The 27943-nt window shown below is 41.0% G+C and overlaps 1 protein-coding gene across 1 annotated transcript in view; it reads left to right on the forward strand.

The window, feature by feature from the left end:
• LOC124775459 (ATP-binding cassette sub-family C member 4-like) overlaps positions 1-27943 on the forward strand; it is a 260610-nt gene that overhangs the window by 141818 nt on the left and 90849 nt on the right. The window contains exons 11-12 of the mRNA XM_047250292.1: positions 7660-7843; positions 7925-8068. Of these exons, the coding sequence (XP_047106248.1) occupies positions 7660-7843; positions 7925-8068 (328 nt within the window). The remainder of the gene's footprint in view (positions 1-7659; positions 7844-7924; positions 8069-27943) is intronic.

A 27943-nucleotide genomic window follows, 5' to 3' on the forward strand; every position in this document is an offset into this window, starting at 1 on the left:
TAGTAGGAACAGAGAATTACTCTAAATGCCTTATCCGAAATTACCTCTTAGACATTTTGATGACAACCAGAGCTGAGCCGGCCGGTGCAGCCGAGCGGTTCTAGGCGCTATAGTCTGGAACCGCGCGACTGCTACGGTCGCAAGTTAGAATCCTGCCTCGGGAATGGATGTGTGTGATGTCTTAGGTTTGTTAGGTTTAAGTAGTTCTACGTTCTAGGGGACTGATGACCTCAGCAGTTAAGTCCCATAGTGATCAGAGCCATTTTAACCAGAGCTGAACTTTACGACTCTTTCCTGTTTAGCAAGAGCGACGAGAGACATTTCGGATTATCAACAGGAAAAATTTATCTCCAGCACTGACAGTACTGGACAAAGTTCAAGAGCCATTATATCTATAAGATTTAGACAGGTATGTGCCGACCAAAATTATATGGATGGAAAGGCCCATCGTGGTTCGACAGCCGTGTTAGGAAGCTGCTACGAAAGCAAAAAGGGCATCGCTGCAAATTTGAACTTAGCTAAAGCCTCTCAAACAAAAACCAAACGAATCAAAATTAACCAAAGGTGGGCTACATGCAAAGCGTTTAGTGAATTCGAAAGCAAACTTGTGTTTATTGACCTCACAGTTAGTCCTAAAAAGTTTTGGTCTTATTTTAAGCCAATAAACGGATCGAAGCTATTGCTAAGACCACACTGGAACTGCCAAAGAGGATCACACAGGGAAGACCAGAACTCTAGTCTTTTTTTCCAACGCTATTTCGCTCAGGAAGACAGCAGTGCAGTTCCTCCTTTAAATCGATGCATGAATGATAGAATGACACATATCGAAATGAGTGACAAAGGGACAGAAAAGGAAATGGGATCGCTGAACAGAGATAAAGGCTACTGGACCTTAGGATACCAATTAGAGTTTACACAGACAATGCGAAAGAACGTCCTCTTCTAGCAGTAGTGTACCGTACGCCTCTAGCGAAGCGTACCTAGTGACTGAAAAAAAGCACAGGGCATTCCAGTTTTCAAGAAGGTCATGGAACATACATACAGAACTGTATGGCTATATTCCTGATGTCGGTCTGTTGTAGAATTTTGGAACACGTTTTATGGTCGCGTATTACGCCGCATTGGTGAAACCGGTTCCCGTCAGATCACCGAACTCAAGCGCTGTCGAGCCTGGATAGCACTTAGATGGGTCACCGTCCGGGTCTGATGAGTACTGTTGGCAAGCGGGGTGCACTCAGCCCTTGTGAGGCCAAGTGAGGCGCTACTTGATTCAGAAGTAGCGGCACCGGTCGCGGTAAGTAACAATGGCTGGGAGAGCGGTGTGCCTACCACAGGGCCCTCCATATCCGCATCGGGTGACACTTATGGGCTGAGGACGAGGTGGCGGCCGGTCGGTACGGTTGGGCCTTCCAGACCTGTTCGAACGGTGTTTATTGTGAAACTTCCGGAGGAATCAACATGTGTCCCGAAAACATAGCTTGTGTGAAACCAAATTCGCTCTATTCGTCCACGACACCCAGTAAGCTGCAGCTCGGTGTTCCGGAAGGAGTTCGATACAATTCCGCATTACCATCTAATGAACAAAATATAAGCTTACGGAAAATCAGGCCATCTGTGTAACTGGACTGAAGAGCTTCTAGCAAACAGAACATAGAATATCATTCTGAACAGTGGAAAGTCTTCAAAAGTATAAGTCGCTCCGGAAGTGCACCATTGGAGCGTTGTGGGACCGTTCAAATGGTTCAAATGGCTCTGAGCACTATGGGACTTAACATCTATGGTCATCAGTCCCCTAGAACTTAGAACTACTTAAACCTAACCAACCTAAGGACATCACACAACACCCAGTCATCACGAGGCAGAGAAAATCCCTGACCCCGCCGGGAATCGAACCCGGGAACCCGGGCGTAAGGTGGGACCGTTAATTTACAAAATACGTATAAATCACCTAGTAGATAACGTGGGAAATTCCATGTGACGTTTTACGGAGGACGCTGTAGTATACAGAGAATAATTTCACAACTGCAGAACAATCACTGAAAGCTGTTACTACTATAACATATCTATGGCTATGCGTAGGCAACGACCTGAAGCCGAACGACCACATTAAGCAATCACGCGTAAGAAAGATGACAGATTGAGATTCATTGAAAGAATATTCATAAATGTAGTTCACAAACAAAAGAAGTAACTTATAAAACACTCGTTTGACTAACACTCGAATACTGCTCGTCAGACAGGGATCCGTACCAGATAGGGCTGATAGAGGAAGACGCAAAATCTGAATAAGAGCAACACGTTTCGTTACAGGTTCATTAAGTAAGTGCGAAAGTGTCGCGGAGACTCTGTTTGTAGACGTAGCAAGAGAGGCGTTCTGCATCACGGTGTGGTACTCGTATTACTCGTAAATTGTCGAAGTTCCGCGAACGCACGTTGCTAGGAGACTCAACCAATACATTGCTTTCATTCTACGAACTCATATAACTTGCGAAAGACCACGAAGATAATATTAGAGAGTCGAGCCCCACGGAGGCTTCTTCCCGCGAATAATATGCGACTGGAACGGGAGTACATATAGATACAGATATGTAAGGATGAAACGATTTGAGCGGTAAACCAGAGAGAGTATATGGGATAGTGACGTATTACTTTTTTTAACTGTTGTTGTTGTTGTAATAACAGGTCTTCAGTCCTGAGACTGGTTTGATGCAGCTCTCCATGCTACCCTATCCACTGCAAGCTTCTTCATCTCCCAGTACTTACTGCAACCTACATCCTTCTGAATCTTTTTAGTGTATTCATCTCTTGGTCTCCCTCTACGATTTTTACCCTTCTCGCTGATCTCCAATGCTAATTTTCTGATCCCTTGATGCCTCAGAACATGTCCTACTAGCCGTTCCCTTCTTCTTGTTAAGTTGTGCTACAAACTACTCTTCTCCCCAATTCTATTCAATACCTCCTCATTAGTTATGTGATCTACCCATCTAATCTTCAGCATTCTTCTGTAGCACCACATTTCGAAAGCATCTATTCTCTTCTTGTCCAAACATTTTACCGTCCATGTTTCACTTCCATACATGGCTACAATTCATACAAATACTTTCAGAAAAGACTTCCTGACATTTAAATCTATACTCGATGTTAAAAAATTTCTCTTCTTCAGAAACGCTTTCCTTGCCATTGCCAGTCTACATTCTATACCCTCTCTACTTTGACCATCATCAGTTATTTTGCTCCCCAAATAGGAAAACTCCTTTACTACTTTAAGTGTCTCATTTCCTAATCTAATTCCCTCAGCATCACCTGACGTAATTCGACTACATTCTATTATTCTCGTTTTGCTTTTGTTGGTGTTCATCTTATATCCTCCTTTCAAGACACTGTCCATTCCGTTCAACTGCTCTTCCAAGTCCTTTGCTGTCTCTGACAGAATTACAATGTCATCGGCGAACCTCAACGTTTTTATTTCTTCTCCATGGATTTTAATACCTACTCCGAATTTTTCTTTTGTTTCCTTTACTGCTTGCTCAATATACAGATTGAACAACATCGGGGAGAGGGTACAACCCTGTCTTACTCCCTTCCCAGCCACTGCTTCCCTTTCATGCCCCTTGACTCTTATAACTGCCATCTGGTTTCTGTACGAATTGTAAATAGCCTTTCGCTCTCTGTATTTTACCCCTGCTACCTTTAGAATTTGAATGAGAGTTTGAAAGCGATAAAAAATCAGTTACAATTAATGCTTGCTAATCTCCTAAGACGGATGTTTTTGACGCTCATTTTAGTTGTGTAATTTTTTACCAATAATGTTAACCCTAACAACACATAACCTGACATTCTGAGGTATTACATGTTCAGACTGTCTTCTTCCATCCTACCGCCCAACTTGTTTTCTATCTATATAGCGCCCTATACTAACACGGTCGATTTTGGAACTACTCAAATCGTACTCTGGTATAAAGGCTGCTACTGACGTGACTAAATGATTTATGAATTCTTGAGCAATCTTTTTAATGAATATTTCGTTATAGGCTAATTGTATACATCTAGACTGGAATAAAATAATATCACTGCAGTAACGGAGATCTGTTAATGGACACCAACGTGTGCCTCTTAGTGCGCGCGGCATTCCTAGCTCCACAAGCTGAGACATTGTCGCGAATAAGACAGTGACTCGAATATAGAATAAGTTTCCTTTACTTTACATCTACGGTGACAAACTTTTTGTCAACAGATTACCGGTTTCGGTCTATAATGACCATCTTCAGATCTGTTTTATAAAAACGACGCAGTGCATTAGGACATCGTTTTTATAAAACAGATCTGAAGATGGTCATTATTGACCGAAACCGGTAATCTGTTGACAAAAAGTTTGTGACCATAGACGTAAAGTATGGAAATGCATTCGCAACTGACAAACGAAGAGGCGGCATTCAACGTTTTACTTGTCCTGTTATTTCTAGTTCAATTTTTCATGTCAAAATCAGAACAGGGGTCATTGCGATGACGGTGACAGAGAAAATTAAGCGTCCTCATTTTCAACGACAGCAGAGAAGTTTATGCGTTAAGGATAAAACAACTAAATGGATGACTACAGCTGAGCGTAATAATATCAAAACCAGCAGCAAAATATAGTAACTTAGCTTCCTGGCAACAAATTAATTGCTAAAACTTGTAAGACTTCTTTAGAGTGTTCGATGTGCTTATAAATGCTCAAATAATTCGCTCGAGTGTGCCAGCCTTTGTATTAAGCGTATTGAGCCCTTCTAGAAAAACTGAAGTGTTTTTTTTTCATTTGACAATAAACATTAGAAGTTAAATTAACATAAAAGGAAGTAGCTTTAAAATGTTTTAAGTTGTCAACCTTATTGCTTGATGGGCAGTTGTAGTAAACAATTGTGAGCCTTTTGAGTTCAGTAAGCCAGTAAGAAAAAAGCTTTTTCGTAAAGGTTTGGGCAACATCACAATTTTTATGTGATTTGGTAATACATAGCTTCCTGGGAGTTTTATATCCTCGTGACATATTACGGACTTCATCAGCGGCAGCGTAACTTTTTCTCTCGCATCTGTTGCGTTAGCAATTGATTGTCCTGTAGTGCAGCATATATTGGTTTCCTATTCATAAAACGGTGACATGAAGCAACACATGAGATCCTTCTGCTTCTATCTACGGTTTTAAATGAAATGAAATTTACTTTATTAGTGTAGACCGCCTTACCCTGGAGAGGAACGTGATGCAGGGATAACAATTTTATTTTCATGTCTCACAGTGTCAAAGGAATTTCGGAGCAGCGTCGCATTCTATCCCTCACACTACTGCTATAAAAAACAAGTGTAGGTGTTCCTAAAAATTATGATGTAGAGCTTAGTTCAATTTGCGATGGCTAACACACGTGACAATTAAAGTTCAATAAATTGTTTATAATCCTCATAAATGTGCGCAGAAGACCAGTCGGGCTTAACTGATATACTAATGATAAATTCTACCAGGTCCCCATCGTATATATTGAAGCACTATCTAACTGTTCTAACAAGTTTCAATAACTTTCAGCATACGGTATGGATCCCAGCACTGCTCTCAGTGCTGAGTCCCTTCGAAAGTCAAAAGTATCCTAAATTGTTTATCATGTGCGAAACATCGAGTCCCTCTGAAGGAGTATGTAATGAATTTATTGCTTTTCATTAGAAGTACTTCACTAACGCGGCTAAACTGCAGCCAAACTGACAAACATACAGGCACAAAAGCGTTTCGAACATCATCCTCCCAATATTCGCACCTCATGATTCGTATTCTTTATTCCCACTATGGCTCTCTAATTGACGCAAGCCTTATTAACCAGACTCGAAAAGTTCATATGTTTTGAACAATACATGATATTTACAAATTAACTGTACCATGACGTACATGCTTAATTTCTGATCAAACTGGGACGAAACACTAGACATCTAACATAAACACTATACCGCGATTTTTCCGCATTACAGGGCGTCTCATCTGTGGGAGACTTTCCAGTTCTGGACTAAGAAATGACGTAGCACTTCTGGATCTCGTGTACTTAAGGATATTAATAATACGCATTTAGCTCATCTAATTTTGATCTTAATTTATATTAAAGCACATAGATTTACGTTTATATCCATAGTTATCTCTTGATACGAATGCATGCTGCTGCGTGTAACATTCTGTTACTTATGTAGCGTCTGAAAAGTAATAAAACATGGTAATTGGTTTCGTGCTGCCACCAGCTAAGTGAAAAGTGTGAATAATCTAATGAATTTCTTTATTGAATATATTTGTAGATACCTCTCACCAAGACACATCTGTCGACACTTCGCTGAGTGTCGTATTTGTTTTATTAAAAGAATGAATTAATTTCAAAAATGCAGTAATGAAATCTGCGCTTTGATCAACTGCAACTCTGGAAGCGCTGGTGGAAACGAGTATTTCCGTCTCAACTCTATTTTTATCTGCCGTTTTTGCCTATTGAATATATTTATTCTTGCGTGAAATATAAGGACTAATAAGAGCAATATAAAATGCCACTGGGCCACTTTTACAGTCTATCTGAAGCTACCAGTTCTTCACTTTTGTACAGCGACTCACCTTTCGTAAATGAACAAACCACCACGTGGCCGCTAGCTGTAATTCTGCTGTTATACCGCTGTCATACTGCTCGTGTATAGCAACATATTGTTTGACGAGGATTTCACCTCGTTACGTCACACACTGTTACTTTAGGCAGTAATTACTGGCGTCAGTGAATGATTGTAACTTCTTATAATATTCTCCTCCAGTTTAAATCAAAATTGTATGTGGAATTCAGGTACCCATGACGAGACCAAGAAATTTATAATGTTGCAAAATTATTTCATCCCTAATACTGAAGCTTTAGTAGGTATCATATAAAAATAATGTTATTAACATGTCCTCGGAATATTTTGCGGAGGCTTACCTGAATAAAATCTTCTCGGCACTAAGATGTTACACATAGAACACCTAATAGGATCTGTTAACTATTATTTCTTCAAGTGTTCAAATGTGTGTGAAATCTTATGGGACTTAACTGCTAAGGTCATCGGTCGCTAAGCTTACACACTACTTAACCTAAATTATCCTAAGGACAAACACACACACACCCATGTCCGAGCGAGGACTCGAATCTCCGCCGGGACCAGCCGCACAGTCCATAACTGCAACTCCTTAGACCGCTCGGCTCTTCAAGTGTATCGATGCTGTAATTCTGGCACTATAATGCTCTATCTTCATGAACCCACAACACAGCTACCTTACTTAATCGCCAATGGAAATTTTTTTAGTTCTTGTGTTTCGTTTTTCCCATCAACAAATATCTTCAGAGTGGATGTCACATCAGATTAATCTGCACCATATTGCGTATTGAACGTACAACTTACATTTTACACATAATTTTCTTCCCAATTGGAAAAAACAGATGCTTGCCGTCGGCGTGAATACTGCATGTGCATCCTATGGCTGGACTCATTTTACGTACACAATACGAAAACTCGACTGAAAATATCTGCAACAACACCGGAGAGAAGGTGCCTCACGACTGTTACATCAAATGATATACAACAAAATTGCATATTATTAACGTCGAGTCACTTAATGCTGTAATACTTCCTTTCTTCTTTTCACAGAGCAGTTTACCGTGAAGCGGATATTTACTTGCTTGATGATCCTTTATCTGCGGTCGATACTCATGTTGGGAAGCACCTCTTTGATGAATGCATCACCTCCTATCTGGGAAGCAAGACCAGAATCCTGGTAACTCACCAGCTTCAGTACGTGCAGGGAGCTGACAACATCGTGGTGCTCAACAAGGTAGGCCAAAGTACTCCATAACTGAGCTGTATGATCTTCCTAGGTTAACACGTATGGGAAAAAAAGAATTATTTACTGCAGGGAAGGATAGAACAGCAGGGCAGCTTCGACGAGATCATCCAGAGCGGTGTCAGCTTCTCAAAGCTGATGAGCAGTTCGGAGGAGGACGGAGACACGGATCCTGCGAGTATGAGGCGCACGCAGAGCGCTCGAAAATCATTGCTGGTAATCAAGGGCACTTTCATCTTATAAAGCTGAGTTTGTCTGCTTGCTCTCATACTAATTTTGTTTACAGGTAAGCGAAAACAATTTTAATCGTTCGATGACTGTTGGATCTGAGAAGAGTAACATGATCACCTACGAGAGAAAAACTTCAAATTCGTCTAAAGTGGTGAGCCCAACTGATATATTAATGGCTATTTCCCACTCCTAAGTTTTAAATTGATTAATATTCGTAATAACAGATCAGCACTTCCGTGGTTATGCAAAATGTTTTCCATCTTTCGTAGTCAAGTATTTATTATGTTAGGATATGTTATAGACAGTTTTGAGGATGGTTACCACTGAGAGAAGTCAATAATCTAAGAGCAGTTTTTGTGATGGTGGAGTAGACTAAAAGAAAAGAAAATCTATCTAGGGTGAACTTTTTGTCTTCGATTCGATATCAGCTATGTGGCAATTTATTGCCTACAAGGCTATCAGCACCCGAAAATACCTAAATCCAGAAAAGTCAGTTTGAAATGTTTCAACACACACACATGCATAGTACGTGTGAAGTGCAACATTATGTAAGGAAATAAAATATATTTTAAAGGAGCCTTAGGCCTAATCCAAGTTGTTGTGTCAAGTGTATGTGACTGGTCGCATACAATAAAACCTGCATTACAAGCCTGCATTAAAACCTGGGTCATACAACTCTACTAATGTGTGATATAGCCTTATGTAACGAAATGAAAGTAGAGGATCACTAGGAGTTAAAGCCCAAACGTTGCTGACATCAGCATTTGTGGAATTCATGACATCACCATCAGCATTTCTGGAATCATCGACGCCAGCATTTGGTGCTCAGACAGTTGTACTTGTTATATTTCTCTGATATCAGCATCAGCAAACACGAAATCCCCTTCCCCTCCACCCCTCCCTTGCAACAAACAATTTTTTTTTAATATTCTGAGCAAGTACAGCTGTTGAGAGGCATGCTGCTAGGAAGAGCACCACTTACACCTGGTATAATTCACGGTAAATGATAACAGCCAAACAGTTGCAGGATAAAGATTTATTAAAATCCTTCAGACGGTTTCGGTGTATCTAAATATACCTCCATCAGAAGCAAAAATACACATGAACAGGAAGACACCTTCATTAGCAAAAAATTTAGCAACGTAAAATTACCAAAGTATTACAAGCACAAAAACTATTAGTCGCTAAAATTACATCCTGCAGTGGAGGTGCATAAAACAATCGAGCCAAAGATTTCGTCAGTAGTTAAAATATCACCTCCGTCCGCGAACACGGCATATTATCAGTTCAAAAAAATGGCTCTGACCACTATGGGACTTAACATCTGTGGTCATCAGTCCCCTAGAACTTAGAACTACTTAAACCTAACTAACCTAAGGACATCACACACATCCATGCCCGAGGCAGGACTCGAGCCTGCGACTGTAGCGGTCACGCGGTTCCAGACTGAAGCGCCTAGAACCGCGCGGCCACACTGGCCGGCCATATTATCAGTACTTAGCCTGTGAACTAGCTTGAAGAGGGTGTGGAAGCACTAGGGCAGACAGTTCCACCGAGAGAGGGCACTTGTGGTATGCGCGAGACACTCGCGCACATTAAAACTCAGGCATACATACTCATGCGCATCATAATTTTAAAGGTTGTGTTAATTCAAACCCTGTGTCTTAATAAATAAAACATATTAGAACCATTTAAAACACCTACACACAATAGAAAGTATGAACACCAACTTGCTTGTGTCCTAGTGTCAAGTAGGTGAAGCTTGCGCTAAGGAACACATCTAACGAGAGAGGGCACTATTGCTATGCGCGAGAATCTCGCGCAAATTAAAGACTATGATACATACTAGCGAAAAACGAACAAAATGTTATAGTAAATCGAAACCATCTGTCATCATGAATAAAAAACATAGCAGAATGATTTAAACCACACATACACATCGAGAACCGCGAACAGCAATCATCAAAATACGTAAAATCCCAACAAGACAGGAAAGAAGCATCTCACCAGCATCAACAGATACGAAAACTTGCTTTTAGTCAGCCAAACTATATTACGTTAGAGCAAGACGGGGTTTGAAACTATCGAAAAATTTTTTGTTTCTAACCTGCACCCGCTCGTTAAGAATAAATCCATCTTTCTGAGATAAATGTTTGAAAATTTCTAATTCTTCGAACAGGTCCAGTTTGTAACCCTTACTCACTTCGTGTAGCAATTCTACGTCATCAAGTTTACGTGGCATATGCTGTAAGAGCAATAGATGTTCAGCAAACGTGGAATTGTACACGTTTTCCCCGTTTTTACCTAGCATGTGTTCTTTATGTCTTTCTTTAATGGGTCTACCTGTCTGTCCAACGTAATACTTGGGGAAGTCGTTACAAGTAAACTTATAAACTCCGGATTTAGTGACAAGTTCTTCCCGTGACCCAATAATATGAATCACTCTTTGTTTTAAATTATTATTTACGGAAAAGGCAACTCTGTACCCGTATTGCTTCTGTAGGAGTCTCCTTATCTTGCGTGATACGTTCCCCAAAAAAGGAATAGAAATAAAGTTATTGTCCTCACTCCTTATCGCCCTGTTATCTCCTAAGGTTGAACATTTTACTACTGTTTTGTTTCCTAACAATTTGGTCAATTAACATAGGGTTGTATCCATGTTAGTAGCTATGGATTTTACTATTTTTAGATATACCGAAATCGTGGTCAAGGATTTCAGTAAATCTTTATCCTGTACTGTTTGGCTGTTATTATTTACCGCGAAGATTTTCTACAGTTGCTGCTTCAGCCATGTTTAAAATTTTGCTGGTACGATTTTTGTTTATTATAACACAACTGGTTTCGTGGATTAAAGCCACATCGTCAGGTGCAACCTACACAATAAAAAGCAAACTGCAGTGAACATTAAAATTAATAAAGGAATGGAGCACGTCTTTACCTTTCACTCGACGTAGTACTCATGATATTCTCTGAATAGTAAAATTTGACTAGGAGCGATGGGTGTGCATATGATCTTTTAATGGTGTCAGTATATTTTAGACACTTCTTTTTTAATTTTAATATCATCAGAATTTTGTGACATTGTACTTTGCTTTTTATCACATAGGTTGCACGTAATGATGTAGGGTTAAGCCATGAAATCAGTTGTGTTTTAATAAACAACGCTTGTACCGGCCATAAGCAGAGTTGCTCCCAGCGCCATGCTTTCCCATCTGGCCGGTGGTGCTACGTGTGTGGGGTACCATCATCAGGCTCTCAGCCATTTGTTTTGGGGCCTCAAAGTGCTGACATTTCAGTCAATGGAGTTCAGTCCCCCACGCTTCGAGCAATTATAATTTTTATAATTTGACTGTTTGGATGCTGTCTGTATTTTGCCCAGCACAAAGTGCTACGAATAGTGATCAGTTGGGAAGAAGAAGACTATCAGTAAGTATTTTGTCCATCAATCTCAAATTATTATTATTGTTATTATTATTACTATTATTATTTATGTTTTTTCTATACTTAGCATTTTGTTAGCGTTGTTACAGATGAGGACACACAGATGATCACATCTCAACTGAAGCAGTAGCATCAGTTGTTCTCCATAGGATATCTTCATGATCTTAAAGACGTGGTGTCATTTGACCATGACATAGCAGAGCCTAAGCTGCAACCTGAGCTTCTGCTAATTACTAGCAGAATACTGCTACTCACCAATATGTACAATTAGAGCGTTCAGTGTCTCGGTAACAGAGTGCAGTATGCATGGTGTTAATGGGACTGCCTGTGTACTATGATAATGTTCATAGAGACGAAGGTGACGACCGATTACCACCCATGGTATACCTTTATTGATATTAGTATGTTAAAGGGTGAAGCGTCGATTTTCAACATGTATAGGGAGGCAGTGGTTTGAGTTAAAATCTGTAGTTGCATTCATATACACTAAATATTCAATTGTGGTGCATTTAAATAACTTGCACAATATTTTACTGACTGCAGCAGGCTCAGCCACTGGCGTCCTTTTATTGGAGATGCATACCATGACTTTATTGACTATTTGTGTGTGCACAGGGTGAATATAAATCAATTAAAATGGTGTATAAATGCCTGAGTTCATCCAACACCTAAACATGTATCTGAAAACCCTATAAGCACAAATCTTATGGAGGCCAAACGTACTGAAATAATGCATGTGTATGTATGAGGGGTATTCAATAAGTAATACAACAGATCTTTCTTGTCTCAGGCAGTTTCTATTGAAAAAAATGCGGAATTTATTGTGGGACGTCCCACTTCAGACCCTACACTTTCACGAAGGTCCGATAAGCGGTGGTGTTTAAGTATTCTTAAAAATGACGTCGTAACAGAGGTGCATTCCAAGCTATAAGCTGTCATTGAATTTCCTCTGGCGTAAACCTGACCATCACACGTATTCATTGGCACTTGCAGGCTTTCTACGGAGACCTGGCAGTGAACAAAAGCAAGGTGAGTCATTGGGAAAGGCGCCTGTCATTATTTCAACCAGGTTGTACAAACCTGTCCGATCTCCCATGTGCAGGCCAGCCACACACAGCAAGAATGTGTGGATACCCTCATTCGGAATGATCGCCGCACAACTTGATATCTCTGTTGGTAGTGCTGACAAACTCGTCCATCAGTTTGAGTATGTGCCCTCTGGGTTTCTCTCCACGTAACAGAATACCACAAAGAACAACAGGGGACCATCTGTGCAGAATTGCTTGTTTGCGCATTGTGAGGCTGATTGTGACAACTTTTTGTCGAACATTGTCACAGGCAATGAAACACAGGTTCGTCACTTTGAATCAGAAGTAAAACGGCAGTACATGGAGTGATGCCACATCACCCCTCCTCTGAAGAAAAAGTTCAAAGCTGCTCCCTCAGCCAGTAAACTCATGGCGGAGTTCGTCTGGGGCTCTGAAGGAATTATTCTCTTTGGTCTTCACTTAAAACTTCCGGCCTGTCAGCCTGGAAGTTTTAAGTGAAGACAATACCGGCCATGAAAGCCTACACTTTACATTCTGTTTGGTGTTCTGTCTCATGGTGCAGCGACTACCTCTGAAGTGTGTTATGCTACCCTCAGGACATTTAACAGGTTCGTGTGTTCGTTGCCACAAAAATGCAAACGAACTTGTTCTTCTCCATGATATCATATAGCTTCACGCAACTCTGTACACCCGAGAAGAGTTTACAAAATTTCATTTGGTTGTTCCTTCTCATCTACCGTTCAGTCTGGACCTTATATCTTCCGACTTCAATCTGTTTGGCCAAGTGAGTGAGGCACTCTGTGGGAAGTAGTACGTGTGCGGCGGGGCGGGTTAAAATTGTAGCGTATATGTTTCTTTGTTCACTTATCTTGGGCGTACTGTGCACTACAAAAGTTCCATCTACCTCAGTACGGCGTCAGATCACCAGCCCGTTTCTCTGCATACGCAGAGACTGTTCATACGATGTTAAAAGCAGCGTTGAAGAAAAACACCGTCAAAACTTACGTTTGCAAAGTCCGCGTAAACTCTGGCGGCAAGTTATCCTGTAATATAACACAATTTTGAGGTGGAGAGCAATTGCTTCATCTCTTTAGAAAAATGGCAATATTCTGCAACGAGTTCTTTTATTTCCTTAGGTTCAAAATTAAACACTTGTCATCAGCCCGAATTTAATTAATGGATAACATCACTGTCCTCAGCTCACACTTAGTACACATGCAAAGCAGCCAGAAATGTACTTAAGTCCAACCCGAATTGTTACGCGATCTACAGTCAATGGTTCAAATGGCTCTGAGCACTATGGGACTCAACTGCTGAGGTCATAAGTCCCCTAGAAGTTAGAACTACTTAAACCTAACTAACCTAAGGACAACACACACATCCATGCCCGAGGCAGGATTCGAACCTGCGACCGTAGCAGTCGAATCTACAGTCAATAGTTTGCTGCAGTATATCAGTTTCGCTACTTCTCAGCTGATTTCTAATAAAGAAATTGGTCGCCAACTATTCCATAAACGGGTATGAAACATGCCACACGGAATTTTACAAAGGCCGAAAGTTCACAGGCGTTTATCTCTCTAACAAATCACTTCACCAAGCTCAAATTTTCATAATCTGTCCGTAAATGCAACTTCTTTCATGGCAATATAATCTGGACACGAGAAACCACTAACTTCTTCATTTTACTCCTAATGTAGACGGACAAGTCCAACATGACCTGCACGTCCGATAGCTAGCCAGCGCCTGACTGACTGCCGTTCCTTCCAGGGCATATAACTACTTGCAATGCGTGGGAAATGCTTAACTATGATTGGTTGTTGAAAACGACCACCCAATCAAAACAATCCTTCGGGTTCTTTTTCGCGTTAAAACTGTCTTACGCCAATCAGCATTCACAGATGCATTTACGTCACTCCATCATGCAAATATTAATAAAACGTTTAACAAAACCAAACGAAAAGAAAACTAATCTTGAAATAACTTTAGAAAATTATTATTCTGCAAATGGCTATTCTGGCTGCCTTCTTACAAAAGCAAGTTCCCTTAGACAAACGTCATCAGCGGGGTGGGGAAAACACAGCTTTCCCATGACACAGTTACGTAATGCTGTACATCACATAATATTGAATCTTTACGTATGTCCCACATACACACTTTCACTCGCTCTCATTTACTCACACAACAACACATTAAATAAATACTGATCTTTTCTGAATTTTATATTACGAAAATTAAAAATAGTTAACATTTTTATTTATTCAAATCAATTGACCTGACATTATGTGAACTTCAGTAATGATTCCAAATGATACTAAAAGACAAACTGTTATGAGTCCTAACTGACTTTAATCTTACAACTGTCGGTTTGGGGTGTTTTAGGGGTGATTTCCTCTAACTCTGAAACTATGACAGATAGAAAGCTGAGATTCTTACACTAACACACAAAGGACAGTATATTGACTTTTAACCAAATTGAATAATATTTAATATAGTTTACTTAGATTCTTAGGGGCTTGAATATTCTGTCGCTCGAATTGACACAGGTACGCTTCCCACGGCTAGGCTAGTGACAGGTGCGAATAAGTCACGCTAAGATACAAGCGGCTGTTTTTATCACTGCCAACGGCTCCAAAGCTACGAGCTGTACTGCAGAGTAGTGCAATAAAAGCTATTCCGTATTGATTCGCGACGTTACACGTGATGACGGGGAGGTCATTGATGTAGCAAGAGTTTGGCTTCGATGCCGACCAATAGAATGGTACCTGCAAGTATATATGCCCTCACAGTAAGGTGGCGTAAGGTTGTCGCACTGGACATATAGTTTTGTAGCTAAAAGAGTGGGGAATGATATAGTGTGTTGGAGTCCTGCATAAAGCCTACTTGCTTTCAGGAAAAAAAATTCCATTACCTACGGAACGTCCCTCTTATGGGCAGCTTTTGGCCTGAAGATGATTCAGGCCGAATTCAGGGCATACAGAAAATAAATATTTTGTCAATGCTGTAAAACTTAGTCATTTTGTCGTTCTTAGGGATATTTTCTCTTATGTTTAGGCAGATATTAGCACTTTCCTCTTTACAATGTGTAGCTGCCGTCAGCCAAGACAATTATGACTCATCACGTCTTTCATGCTACACCCACTGTCGATGGAAAGCGTTTTTTTTTTCAGTTTTAAAGCGGAATTCTACCTGCCTATTAGGTAGAGCGTTCCCAAATTAGTGAGATATTCGTTTTATCGAAATGTATTAACAGATAGAGTAAAACAGGAGTAGTAACCCACTACTCGCACAGTGATAGCACCGCCATGGCCCGCGCTGACTGCTACCGCCATCCAGGAGCGCTGCACAGTCGCTGCTGGAGTACTTGCTGTTCTTCGTCTTACTGCGCCTGTTAATACGTGGCGCTAAGACAAGTAGACTAATGTGGGACCGTTGCACTAAACGGGCTCATAAGATTTCGGTTTCAAAATCTTTACTTCGTAACAGGAAACAAACCGACCCTTTCTGTCGACACAGGGCGTTGCACGAAAGAGTTATGAGCAGTATTTGTTTGGGCTGACTTCCAGCTATGCACTGCATCAACTCAGTTTCCATCCAATACCTGCCGACACATTAGAGCGAATGCGCCTGGCGACTCTTATGAAGGCGATCAGGTATATGTGTAAATAAATAAATGTTGTACAGAAGAAATTGTTCTCATTTGTTTTCACTCTACAATAATTTTCCTGGCGAAAGGATTAGCGTCTTTTATGAAGAACAACACTGATATGAAAAATTAACTTGGGATTTACTATCATTAACAGTAATATTTTCATAGTTATTTGCAATAGTTTTTTAATAATTACTCTTTTTCTCTCAAAAAGAGATTGTTTACGTGTAGAGCTACGTTACACTAACAAAATTCATTGTTTTATACGTGACTATCAGCATTTGATGCTTACATGCAGATGTACATCATTGAATTGTATTGTATGGAACTGTGGAACTGGGCACCTAGAAACGATGGAGAGGCTTCGTCCCCATCGTAGCCTGCAGTGGTACACAACCCCACAACAGGCTACAGCAGTCCACTCACCCCACCGCCGCCCCACACCGAACCCAGGGCTATTGTGTGGTTCGGTCCCCAGTGGATGGCCCCGGGAACGTCTCACAACAAACGAGTGTAATCCCAATGTTTGCGTGGTAGAGTAATTACGGTGTACGCATACGTGGAGAAAGTGTTTGTGCAGCAGTCGCCGACATAATGTAATTGAGGTGGATTAAGGAGAACCAGCCCGCATTCGCCGAGGCAGATGAAGAACCGTCTTAAAAACGATCCACAGACTGGCTGGCACACCGGACCTAGACACTAATCCGGCAGGCAGATTCGTGGTAGGGACCGGCACACCTTCCTGCTCGGAAACCAGTGCGTTAGACTGCACAGCTAACTGGGCAGGCCGATGTACATCACACTAACACTAAGAGATGAGGAGAGCGATTTAACATACAATTCATTGTTTTATACATGACTAGCAGAATCTGATTCCTTGCCTGCAGAGATACATCACACCACCACTTTTCATTCTTTTATGCAATAGTTACATGAATGAAAGCAGCTGATTATTAACATATATCACACTATTTCCATAATTGCTATGGATTTTTGTAATCATTTTTTACGCCGTATGGAGACTAGCAGCTGCAGGTGAAGAAAAAGAACCACACATACATGCATTCACGTGTACGCATATATATATATATATATATATATATATATATATATATATATATATATATATATATAATATACGCAAGCACACAAAGTGTGTGATATAAACCATGCATGTAGTAAAATGTGCAGTGCACCCTGTTGTGTCTTAAACCCTGCATGGGAGACCTGAATATTCCAGTAAGTTATGGGTGAGGTGGTCTGTCTTTTATGGTATATACCTAACATGGGCGCCATCTTAAAATAAAGTATCTGGAACCTAAGTATTTTTTTAAAATAGAAATTGGCTCGTGTGATGTATCAGATTACATCAGCCTCTACTGACAAGTTCATTGCTGCAAACAGCAGTTATGATTATGGTTCAAAAGTTGCAACACATTTTGCTTGGAATTACGGATTTGACTGTTCTCCATGAAGGCAGTCACTTAATATGTACGAGATGTCCCTCTCAGTCAACGCACATTTGAAGGTGCTGAATGCGATTGCCATGCTCTTGCACAAGTATATCCACAGAAATGCTGGCACACGCTTCTCCAGTGCTTTGCTTCAGACCGGTCTAGATCTTATTTCCTCTACATATATGAGTTCCTTTAAATGACCCCAGAGATAAAAGTAGGTGGTGTGAGATCAAGTGATCTGGGTGACAATTCCACAGAACCACATTGGCCAATCCAATGACCAGGAAACTGGCCACTTAACCACTGAAAAACAACTGCTCCGTATTGTGTGGAGCCTCATCCTGTTGCAAGTAAGAGGGGAAACTCCCATCTTCTTTCAGAACTAAGGGAAACACCACTTCTTACAGCATTTACAAGTAGCCTTGAGCATTTAGGTTCTGGTCAATGAATATGGGTATCCCATATTCCACACCATACCAATACCTTTACATAACCAACTACCTTCGAAGGTTCTATCCAGTGGGGATTTTGGTCACTCCAGAATCTGTGCTTGTGATGGTAGACTTCACCATTGACAATAAAGTTTGTCTCATCACTGAACAACATACCTTGTGCAAAAGGCAGGTCTCGTTACTCGCTCTGGGTCCCAAGTGGAAAACTGCATATGCCTGTCTGGGCCATCCTATGCCTGATGCTGGAGCAGCTGAATCTTGAATGGGTGCCATTGACAAGTATGAAGGATCCATACGATCGGTAACTGGCTGATTCTACAGTCCGCTGACAAATATCATGTTCTGCAGTGTGGGCTCTTCACAAGCGACGCCAAAACCATTGCTGAGGTTGTCTCATCAGTAGCACTGTTTGGATGGCCACTCCGGGCCTTGTCAGCCACTATGGTCCCAGTTTCTCGGAATTTCGAAATTAAGCACCTGCAGCGTTGTGTGAAACTGGAGATTGTTCTTGGTGCCGATTTTTAAAATCAGCTGCAATGACAAGGAAACTCCGTTCTCCAGGCATCAAAATGACCTCATTTCTTTCCACCGTGGTCAATGAAATCATCAATTAACTGCAAAAAAAGCGTAGTAACTGTTGATTCATAACTGCTACTTCGAATATGTTTACAGGAACGAAACTGTCAGAAAATGCCGCCTTCCCACTTAAAAAATTTACTTAGATTCAAGATGGTCGATTTTAAGATGGCGCTCATGTTCAGTAGTTAATGTTAAAGATAGACCACTTTGCCCGTACCATACTGGAATATTCTGGTTTCCCCATTCCTGTAAGGTTTTTGACATATAGGGTGTACTGCGATTTTTGACTCACTGTTTATTCCATGTACACACACACACACACACACACACACACACACACACACACACACAAATGTAACCGGAAAAACAAACAACTCAGTCACTCGAGCATCTGCACGGATGAAGCATTTGTCGTTATAGCGCGACGAACCGCCTTTCAGTTGCAGTGTAGTATGTACCACACGGCTTCATGATCAAAAGATTACTTTGTACACCATATGTAGAGCAGTATCCATCACCGCTACGCAGGCACTCCTTGTAGTCTTCGAAAGTAAGAGTGTGTAAAGCCACAGGATGCACTCCCTTATCCTGTCTTTGGGTGGCACTTGCATTCATACTGCATGCATACTGAAACCTGGTTGGTAGGTACTCAGAGAGCGCGCAGGATAAGGTTATGATTGTGGATGGGGCCATAAACAGTTACTGTAAGTTGCACAATCAAACACAGAACTTTACTTTTCTAAGAACCACTTATTTACACATTTCTTTAAAATATTTCAATTAAACAATACAGTTGAAGGGCCAGTTAAAGAAAACTTCAGGTGCTTTCTGGGCTGAAGGCCCAAAGCCACACCAAAAACAAGAATGGCTGAAGGTCTGGCTTAGAAATCAAAAGCAATTAAAAATAGAAGATAAAAATGTTTTTCCTTTTTAAAAAACATGCAATTGAAAACAATTAGCGGCTGAAGACCTACACTACACGTCTGAAGGACAACTACAATCAAAACATATTAATAAACAATTTTTACAACCAAGAAATTTCTTTTTAAAGTTACAACAGAACGGTCGAAAATCTAATTAAAGAAATATTAACTTATTGCATGGCTGAAGGCCACAACAAATTTGAAACAATGACTGAAGGCGTGAACAACAAGTCAGACAAACAATTTAAATAAACCCCTTCCTTCTTATAAAAAATTTTCCTTTAAAGAATAGACACGACTGATGGCCTCGAAAGGGGTTCACGTAAATACTCTGCTGAATGCCACATACAACACAGCGAACCACTAACGGCTTAGGGCCTGGATTACAACAATTTCAGATAGAATAAATTTTAAGAAAAAAAATTTAAATAAAATCAATCTTCAAGATTTTAATTTAACACAACTGAAGGTCTTTAAGTAAAATTTAAAAAGAAATGAATTAATACACAGCCGAAGGCCTCACACAATACTTCAAACAAAAATGAAAATCACGATCTAAAACAAACAGAACAAGTCATGCTCAAGTGTCGCCCTGAGAAGGTAGCTCAAACGTAAGATGAGGTGAGACAGGCAGCCAAGAGTTGAAGTTAAGTAATCGGATGGCAGTTCTAACTAGGGACGGCCCAAAGACCGACCAACAATTTCACCAATTCTCTTCCGTCCGACCAACGGCACAACGATGGAAAATATCGGCCGAGGACGAGGATACGAACAGCACTACCTCTTCAGAAATTGGCGTCTAAAACAGTCAAGGGAACAATAACCACTCTAAGCAAAATATGAACCAAACAACTTAAAAGGCTGTCGAACTACACGCCGTGCCGGACAGCATCAAGACTACGAGGAAAGGCACACTGCCGGAAAACTACATTAACGACCAGGGCAGGTAACTGGGGCGTTAACGGCCACAGGGCAGAAAATACTGCTGGTGAACTTCACTGGCAAGTAACAGTCAATTTAATAATTAATCACAACATAGGAAGACGGCTGCAAGATTTAGCTGACTCCAACACATCATACGTTGCTGCTAGCCCAAACGACCCAGGGAGCAACAACCTGCAAATGGATGAAGAGATGTCACAATAGTTGAGGTTTCATAACAGGTTAACTGATCATTCAACTTCAGTGTTCAGTTTCGGTGGGAAACAAACTTTGTCGCTCTCGTAGGTAACGCCTCACGATCCAATAGCGCGTGCCCGCCGCCAGTGGTCCCGGCCTGGCCTTGCGCCACGGAGACTTCCTCGCTGCTCCATCCCAACCGACTGACTCAATCCAGCATGCACACAGTATTAAAATAACTACTCAGTCAAACCACACAAGCTACCCACGGTTCCGCGAAACACTTCCACAAACAACTCGAACAATACTAAAACCAGTCACTGTGGAACAACTAAGAGGAATCACAAGTCGACACACACAAAATCCCGGAAGTGGTCGGCGACCAAATACACATCATCCGATGAGACGACCGACCGAACGACCAACCAGCGTCATCCCTACTGAAGTCACGTGTGCCAGCAACGGTCGGGTGAGTCATGGCTGTCTGGCCCTCACTGCTGCTCCATCTCCACTGAAATGCCGACACACGACGACCCGGAAATACTAGCGGTCGCTCCAAAGATAGTACGACAATGCTCTTATCGACAAGCGCTGCTGCTGCCACTCACGGGCAGGCAAGCCAGCAACGCCGGCCGCAGTGGCCACGCTGTTCTAGGCGCTTCAGTCTGGAATCGCGCGACTGCTACGGTCGCAGGTTCGAATCCTGCCTCGGGCATGGCTGTGTGTGATGTTCTTAGGTTAGTTAGGTTTAAGTAGTTCTAAGTTCTAGGGGACTGATGACCTCAGCAGTTAAGTTCCATAGTGCTCAGAGCCATTTGAACCAAGCCAGTAACTTAGTGACGCCAGTAAATCGAATACGAAATGGGACTGCAGTACTGCAAAGACAAGGTGTCAAGCAATAAACGACACGAGCCGCGCACAGCTCACATACATTTTCGATTGGAGCCACACAAACCCTTCAAGCTGCGAACCATTTATCTCGTCTTTCATCGGCTCGGTAACCTTCTTGTTCTGTGGTGTTATGCTGAAACGATTACTGGCCATAAATCTAGGCGTGTCGAATTCCTCGAGATTGTACCTAATTACAATAGATGAAACTGTCTGTTTCCATATAAGATAACTAGGAATCAGCGAAGTTTGGTTTGCAAACTCGTGGTGGAATTGGTACGTGTGGAGTTTGAAAAGATACAGAATACTCATACTGAAATCGATAGGCTTCATGAACTCCAACAGAACCTTAGCAATCACTTCAGCGACTAGCCCTTAATTGAAGATTGTTGCCCATTTAAAATTTGGCCTGGCGATGTAATCTATTGCCCTATAAAGCCTATTCCAAAGGTAAACTAAATGAATTTCACAAGGTTTTCGAAGATTCTGTATAGTTTTACCGAAAACTGAATTATTCATTAATCAATAAAGACCCCTTTCAAAAGAGCCCTCTTTTCAACATTAACATAAAAGTACTCCTTCAGCTAGGGATGCTGCTTGAAATAGGTATTATTGGAGAATCTAATAAGTCGCATCCCAAACCTGACAGCTTTGCTGGAGTTTCATATAATCTAGAATGTATCTCTGCTTGTTCGCCAACATGATTATCAGCTTATGGACAGAACCACTGCACGGGGCTAGGTACTTCGGACATAGCAGCAAGTCAAGTCACTGTGCATGTCACACACGGATGGGGTATTCCAGATCTGCCTCCAGCATTCGCAGCCACATCTTGGATCTCTTCTTTCAGTTTAACGATTTGATCTACAGACAACCATCAGAACTCTCCAAGTAGCATAGATCGTTGCATGGATTACCCATAGAGAATTTTTACATCCAAGTAAAGGATGTCACTTAAATAGTCAGATGGCTTGTACTCCTCCCCACTCATTCACGGGTCGTTCATCCTTGCATACCTGTGCATGCACTTGGGAAGTTCCTTGCAAATCCCGCGTTCGAAAAAAAGCAACCTAGCAACATTGGTCAACAGTTTCACATTTATCTGTCTGATTCAACACTGGATGACTCGGAAGTCCTGGCGTAGTGTAATAAAAGGTAGGATCCACAGTGTATGTGACCAGGCAAACAGCCGGAAATTTTTAATTTTTTTTGTTTATTTATAGACGCAATCACATTCTTATGTCTGTGTCATAAGAATGTGATTGCGTCTATAAATAAACAAAAAAATTCAAAATAATCAATTACTCACTCCATTGACAAAAATGTCGTTTTTTCCAAAGTTGGAAATTTCTCAGAAACGTCTATGAGCAAACGCTCATGTGTCTCCGTGTACAGTTTATCACATATCTCTCAATCAGAGATGTTGAACTCCTGCTGAACATTCACCATGTGCCTCTACCCCGCATCCATTATGACAGTGCCTGTTAGTTTGGTGGTAACTTGATCGTTCTGGGCAGTGTGGTTTCACAGTGACTCACGATCGACGTATCCATCATCACGATATGTGGTTCTAGTCACATGCACGTCCTACCAATGCATTGTTTCAGCAAGTTTCTGAAGAGGCCCATGTACGAATCGTAACGAATCTAGGAAAAGGAGCGCTAATCATACTATGATTCATTTGTAGAATGAAATGATATTTTCTACATCATCAAATATCACACTGAGTTTATCATTCTTTCACCAAAAATTACCCTAGTGCTCAACAAGGAAGTGAGCATTACATAGACTCAAATTATGGAAGAATATCGGTATGTCTCATGGCAGTTGGTACTTCAAGTCACATGCGTGGCGAGCTGCACCACAGAACTCCCGCATTATATGACACCAGTCTCTACATGGAGTTTTCGCTTTTCTATCCAGTGGCAATTGACAATTACGACATTCAACAGTTTGCTCATATACATTCTCCTGCGTCCTGGACATTGGAATGTTTCTGTCATGAACAACTCATGTTTTTCGAGCTCACTGAAGAGCCATCTTACAAGCTCATGCCTAATGCGTGATTGCAATTTGTTGAGGCTAGAGTCATATGAGCATACAACTTGATACACTGCCCCCATAAGATGCATGTCTTTCTGTGAAAGTGTTGTGAGAGACTGTGATCACCTTCACAATACACCACAGGAACTAGTAAGTACTCAAAGTCAGCATACACAGTGAAGGGACAGGTTTCCTGGTGGTGAGAATTTTTAAGCTATACAAACTTTTTATTCTCAGTGGCCATTTCCACACATACTGGTTCCTGACTTACGCCATCAATCGGATGTCCTTCTACACACTCACATGGTAAAATAGTTTAGGCTTCCATGGCAGAAATGCCTTTCCTTATGATTGGAGAATAGCAGTAAATCTACGCGTTTGGGATGCTGACTGACTACTTTGGAAAAGCAGAGGGGTCCTATTATTTTATGCTTCACAACTTGTGTCTTGCGCTTTTTCTTATCTGCATTCAGCCTGTAAACATGAACCGAATAATTAGAGTTCTGCGTCTCGAATTTTGGTAGATCTGGGATTGTTACAGGAAATCACATGCCTTCAATGTTATAATGCATGCAGACATTAGATGTCTTGTATGTATTAGTACACACTGCATTTTTCGAATAATTTATATCTCAAGCCATAATCGACAATGCGAATCAATATTTATGCCCTTTTTCGATACACTAGAAATTAATACGTGCTTTCTTTAGCATCGGGCAGCGGCTTTGGCGCAGTAGATACACCGGTTCCAGTCATATCACTGAAGTTAAGCGCTGTTGGGCGCGGCCAGCTCTTGGATGGGTGACCATCCGGGCTGCCATGCGCTGTTCCTATTTTTCGGGGTGCACTCAGCCTCGTAATGCTAACTGAGGAGCTAGTCGACCGAATAGTAGCGGCTCCGCTCACAGAAAACTATCAAAACGACCGGGAGAGCAGTGTGCTGACCACACGCCCCTCCTATCCACATCCTCATTGAGGATGACATGGCGGTCGGATGGTTCCGATGGGCCACTTGTGGCCTGAAGACAGAGTGCTTCTTTAGCATTTTCTGGAAGAGGGATGAAGCTGGACTACCCATTAAAGGGATCAAAAACATGTGAGTACATATGAAGGTGGGTTGCTGGCAGAATGTCTTCCAGATTCTCTTGCCTGCATATCTAAAAAGCGGCTCAGTATGATGCTCTCAGCAAAAGTTCCATACCACTCTGCAATTGATTCATGCTTGTGCTGAAACAAATGTTGTATCATTTGAGAGATACAGAGGCGAGTGTGTGTGCTGGGCCTTACTCCAGTTCACTGCTACTGGCAGCACGCCATCGTACCGCGCCTGTGGGTAGCATAAAAAGTATTGAGCCGTAATCTAAGGATGAAATTAAAAATTAAAGTGGCTTTTCCAAACTTTGTCAACATATGCTTCAGTATATTAATGTTTAAATTGTTACATCTCAGAGTGATCAGATCAACATGTTACATAAAATACAGTGTTTTAAAAAAGAAACAAGGGGAACTAAATAATAAGCTAGAAAGCCAAAAATTGTTCAAGATGTGCTAATGTATATCACAATTAACTGTTACGAGTCTCAGCTTCATTGGAGCAATACTTCGGTCAAAATCTGTGTTTTTACGAAAAATTGAAGGCGATAAATATTTGACTTAGATATATGAAAAGTGGTATGAAATTTCAGTTTGATATAAAAACCTTAACAATGTGACCCCATTAAGCTACCACTAATAGTTTTCAACTGATTTACTAAAAACCAAATTTGGGACAAAACTTTTCTTGTTTGTAGTAGATTAACTATGAGTTATATTAAAGATAGAAAGTTCTAATTATAACACTTGATTACATCCATTAAATGGTAAAGTTCCAACAAGTTTCAAGATGTTAATGTAAATAACAATCAATACGAGGTCTCTTAAAGTTGTAGCTCAGAGGTTATGTTCTATTGTCCGTTCTGCTCAAAAAATTATAGATGACACAGTTTAAATACAGTCCAGCTAAAAAACTTTTTCTGTAATTGAACTCAGTTTAACTCTATTCATATAAGAACTACGAAGATTGTAAACGGATACACAACAGATTTATTAAATAATATGTGTCCGAGAAAGAGGTCATTTAGATGCCGCTACCTGATCATACAGTAGATGACAGCAGATGTTCTCTTCGGTCGTCCGCTATGCCCATGTATAAATATGGCCTGAAAGGTAATGACACCGACTTCGAACCCACCTATCCATCGATCCGTGTCTGTCAAACGCTGGCTTATGCGCTGCCTCGGATGACGTCATAGCCAGGCTGCTGCTAAACGCATGTTTTCGGTACAATTAGGAAGTGAACTCTTGAGGACTGTACACTGTCCTGGATCGCTTAGATTTCACCGAAGTAACTGCTTGTGCGCCGCCCGTAGTGCTATCCAAACCGCGTGTTAAGTGGTGAGATTATTTTCCACGTTTGTGGCGAGTAATTAATTTTGGTTATTAGAATCCCGGGCGAAAGATCCTTTGAAGGGGACTTACTGTAGAGGTCGCTTCTGAACTGCTTATAGTGCTGTTTAAGATAGAGACACTATTATTATTATAATATTTTATTTAAATTGGTTAGACCCATAGAGGATCACACAAAGCAAACTACTATCTGTGGTTGCCATTTTCTCGTCCTTTCAAAAGTGTTTCATCCTCTCGCTATGTTTAGCTCGACATTCTTCCGTCCATTTTCCCGTAGATCTTTTAGGTTTTTCTTCTGGTGCAACCTCCCTGCAGTGGATCTGCTGTCTGAAAATTTTTCTGTGATGACTGCGGATGTGATGTTAGCATTTTTTAGATCAGTTTGAACTTGTTTGATCCAGACTGTTGTCGTTTCTAGTTTCTGTGAGTACATTAGAATTTTTTTTGTTTTCATCCCGTCTCATGATGTGTCCATAGAACTTCAGTTGTCGTTAGCGGAAGTCTGTTTGAGTGTTGGAGTATTTTTCTGTTGTCGTGTTTGAATGTAGCCGATATCCTTCGACTGTGACCCAGGATTATTATTATTATCAAGAATATTAGTACGTTGTGCGTGTGAAATTGTATTAAATATATGAACCCGTTAGCACTTATAACTCTTATTTGTTATCATAGTTCCTGATACCGCTGAGTAAACAGAGTATAGAAGCATTTCTTTCAATGAGCACAAGAAGAATGTGGACTTGCAGACTGGAAACTATGGTCAGTATGTTCTCCATCGCTTTCTGGGTGACCGCAAAAATAGTTTTCAGGCTCTCGTAAAAGACGGTGACGAGCGAACAAATACAATATTTTTTTTTTTTTAAATTAAAATCCATCCGCCGTCCCACACCCTGTGATACCACACCATACTTCCCCAAAATTTCGACAATGCTTTTTTTCTCTGCAGAACTTCTGCCTTCTTCCGGAGGGTGCGTCAGCTGACCGCACAGAACTGTTTCACACGTGATGGTGGGTTACAGCTTGTCGTTGATGATTTAGAGAACTTCCATTCCAAAACTGCTCTGCAAGCATGAAGGAAGGTAGCTGGGCATCTGCATGCAGTACACAAAATCTTCGGGCGTTCTGCTAATACTGATAAATGCGGTATTTTCCGTACCAATTCATCGACACTACTGTATTCTCTTTGTCCGACACTTCTTCAATGTATGAGTAGCACTTCTAACTAGAATCAGCTCCTGTTTAGCGTTCATAATGACGCATTTATCATCGTCGAAGAAGCCAGTTAACCCTTTCCCGCCAGTGTAGTGATAGCTGTGGACGCGAGCCAGTCCTGCCTCGGCGTGCACGCTACACAGTGAATTTTTCCTGTTCCCCTCAGTACTTTTCTATCCCTGCTTTCACACTCGTAGTTCAGTCACAATAATAAGACTTTATGTTATATACATATTTGGGAAAATATTTATATATACATTCAATGATCTTCATTTTGAATAAAAAATTTGTTCTGGATCTTTTAGACAATTCGCGTAATTTTTTCAATCTTCTATCACACCTGTGGTTTGGGACACAGCACTAGTGGTTTGGGTGCTTTATTATTTAAAACACATAATGTTATTTCTGTTATCACATGTACAGTAATGTTTACTTTTTATTTGGTTCACATTTCATTTCAGTACATTACATCACCCCCCCCCCCCCCCACACACACACACACACACACACACACACACACACACACAAACATGAACCATGCACCTTGTCGTTGGTGGGACATGTTCCTGAAGAGGGGCAGCAGCCTTTTCAGTAGTTGCAGGGGCA

Source organism: Schistocerca piceifrons, chromosome 2, assembly GCF_021461385.2.
Source record: "Schistocerca piceifrons isolate TAMUIC-IGC-003096 chromosome 2, iqSchPice1.1, whole genome shotgun sequence".
Taxonomy (NCBI): Eukaryota; Metazoa; Arthropoda; class Insecta; order Orthoptera; family Acrididae; genus Schistocerca; species Schistocerca piceifrons.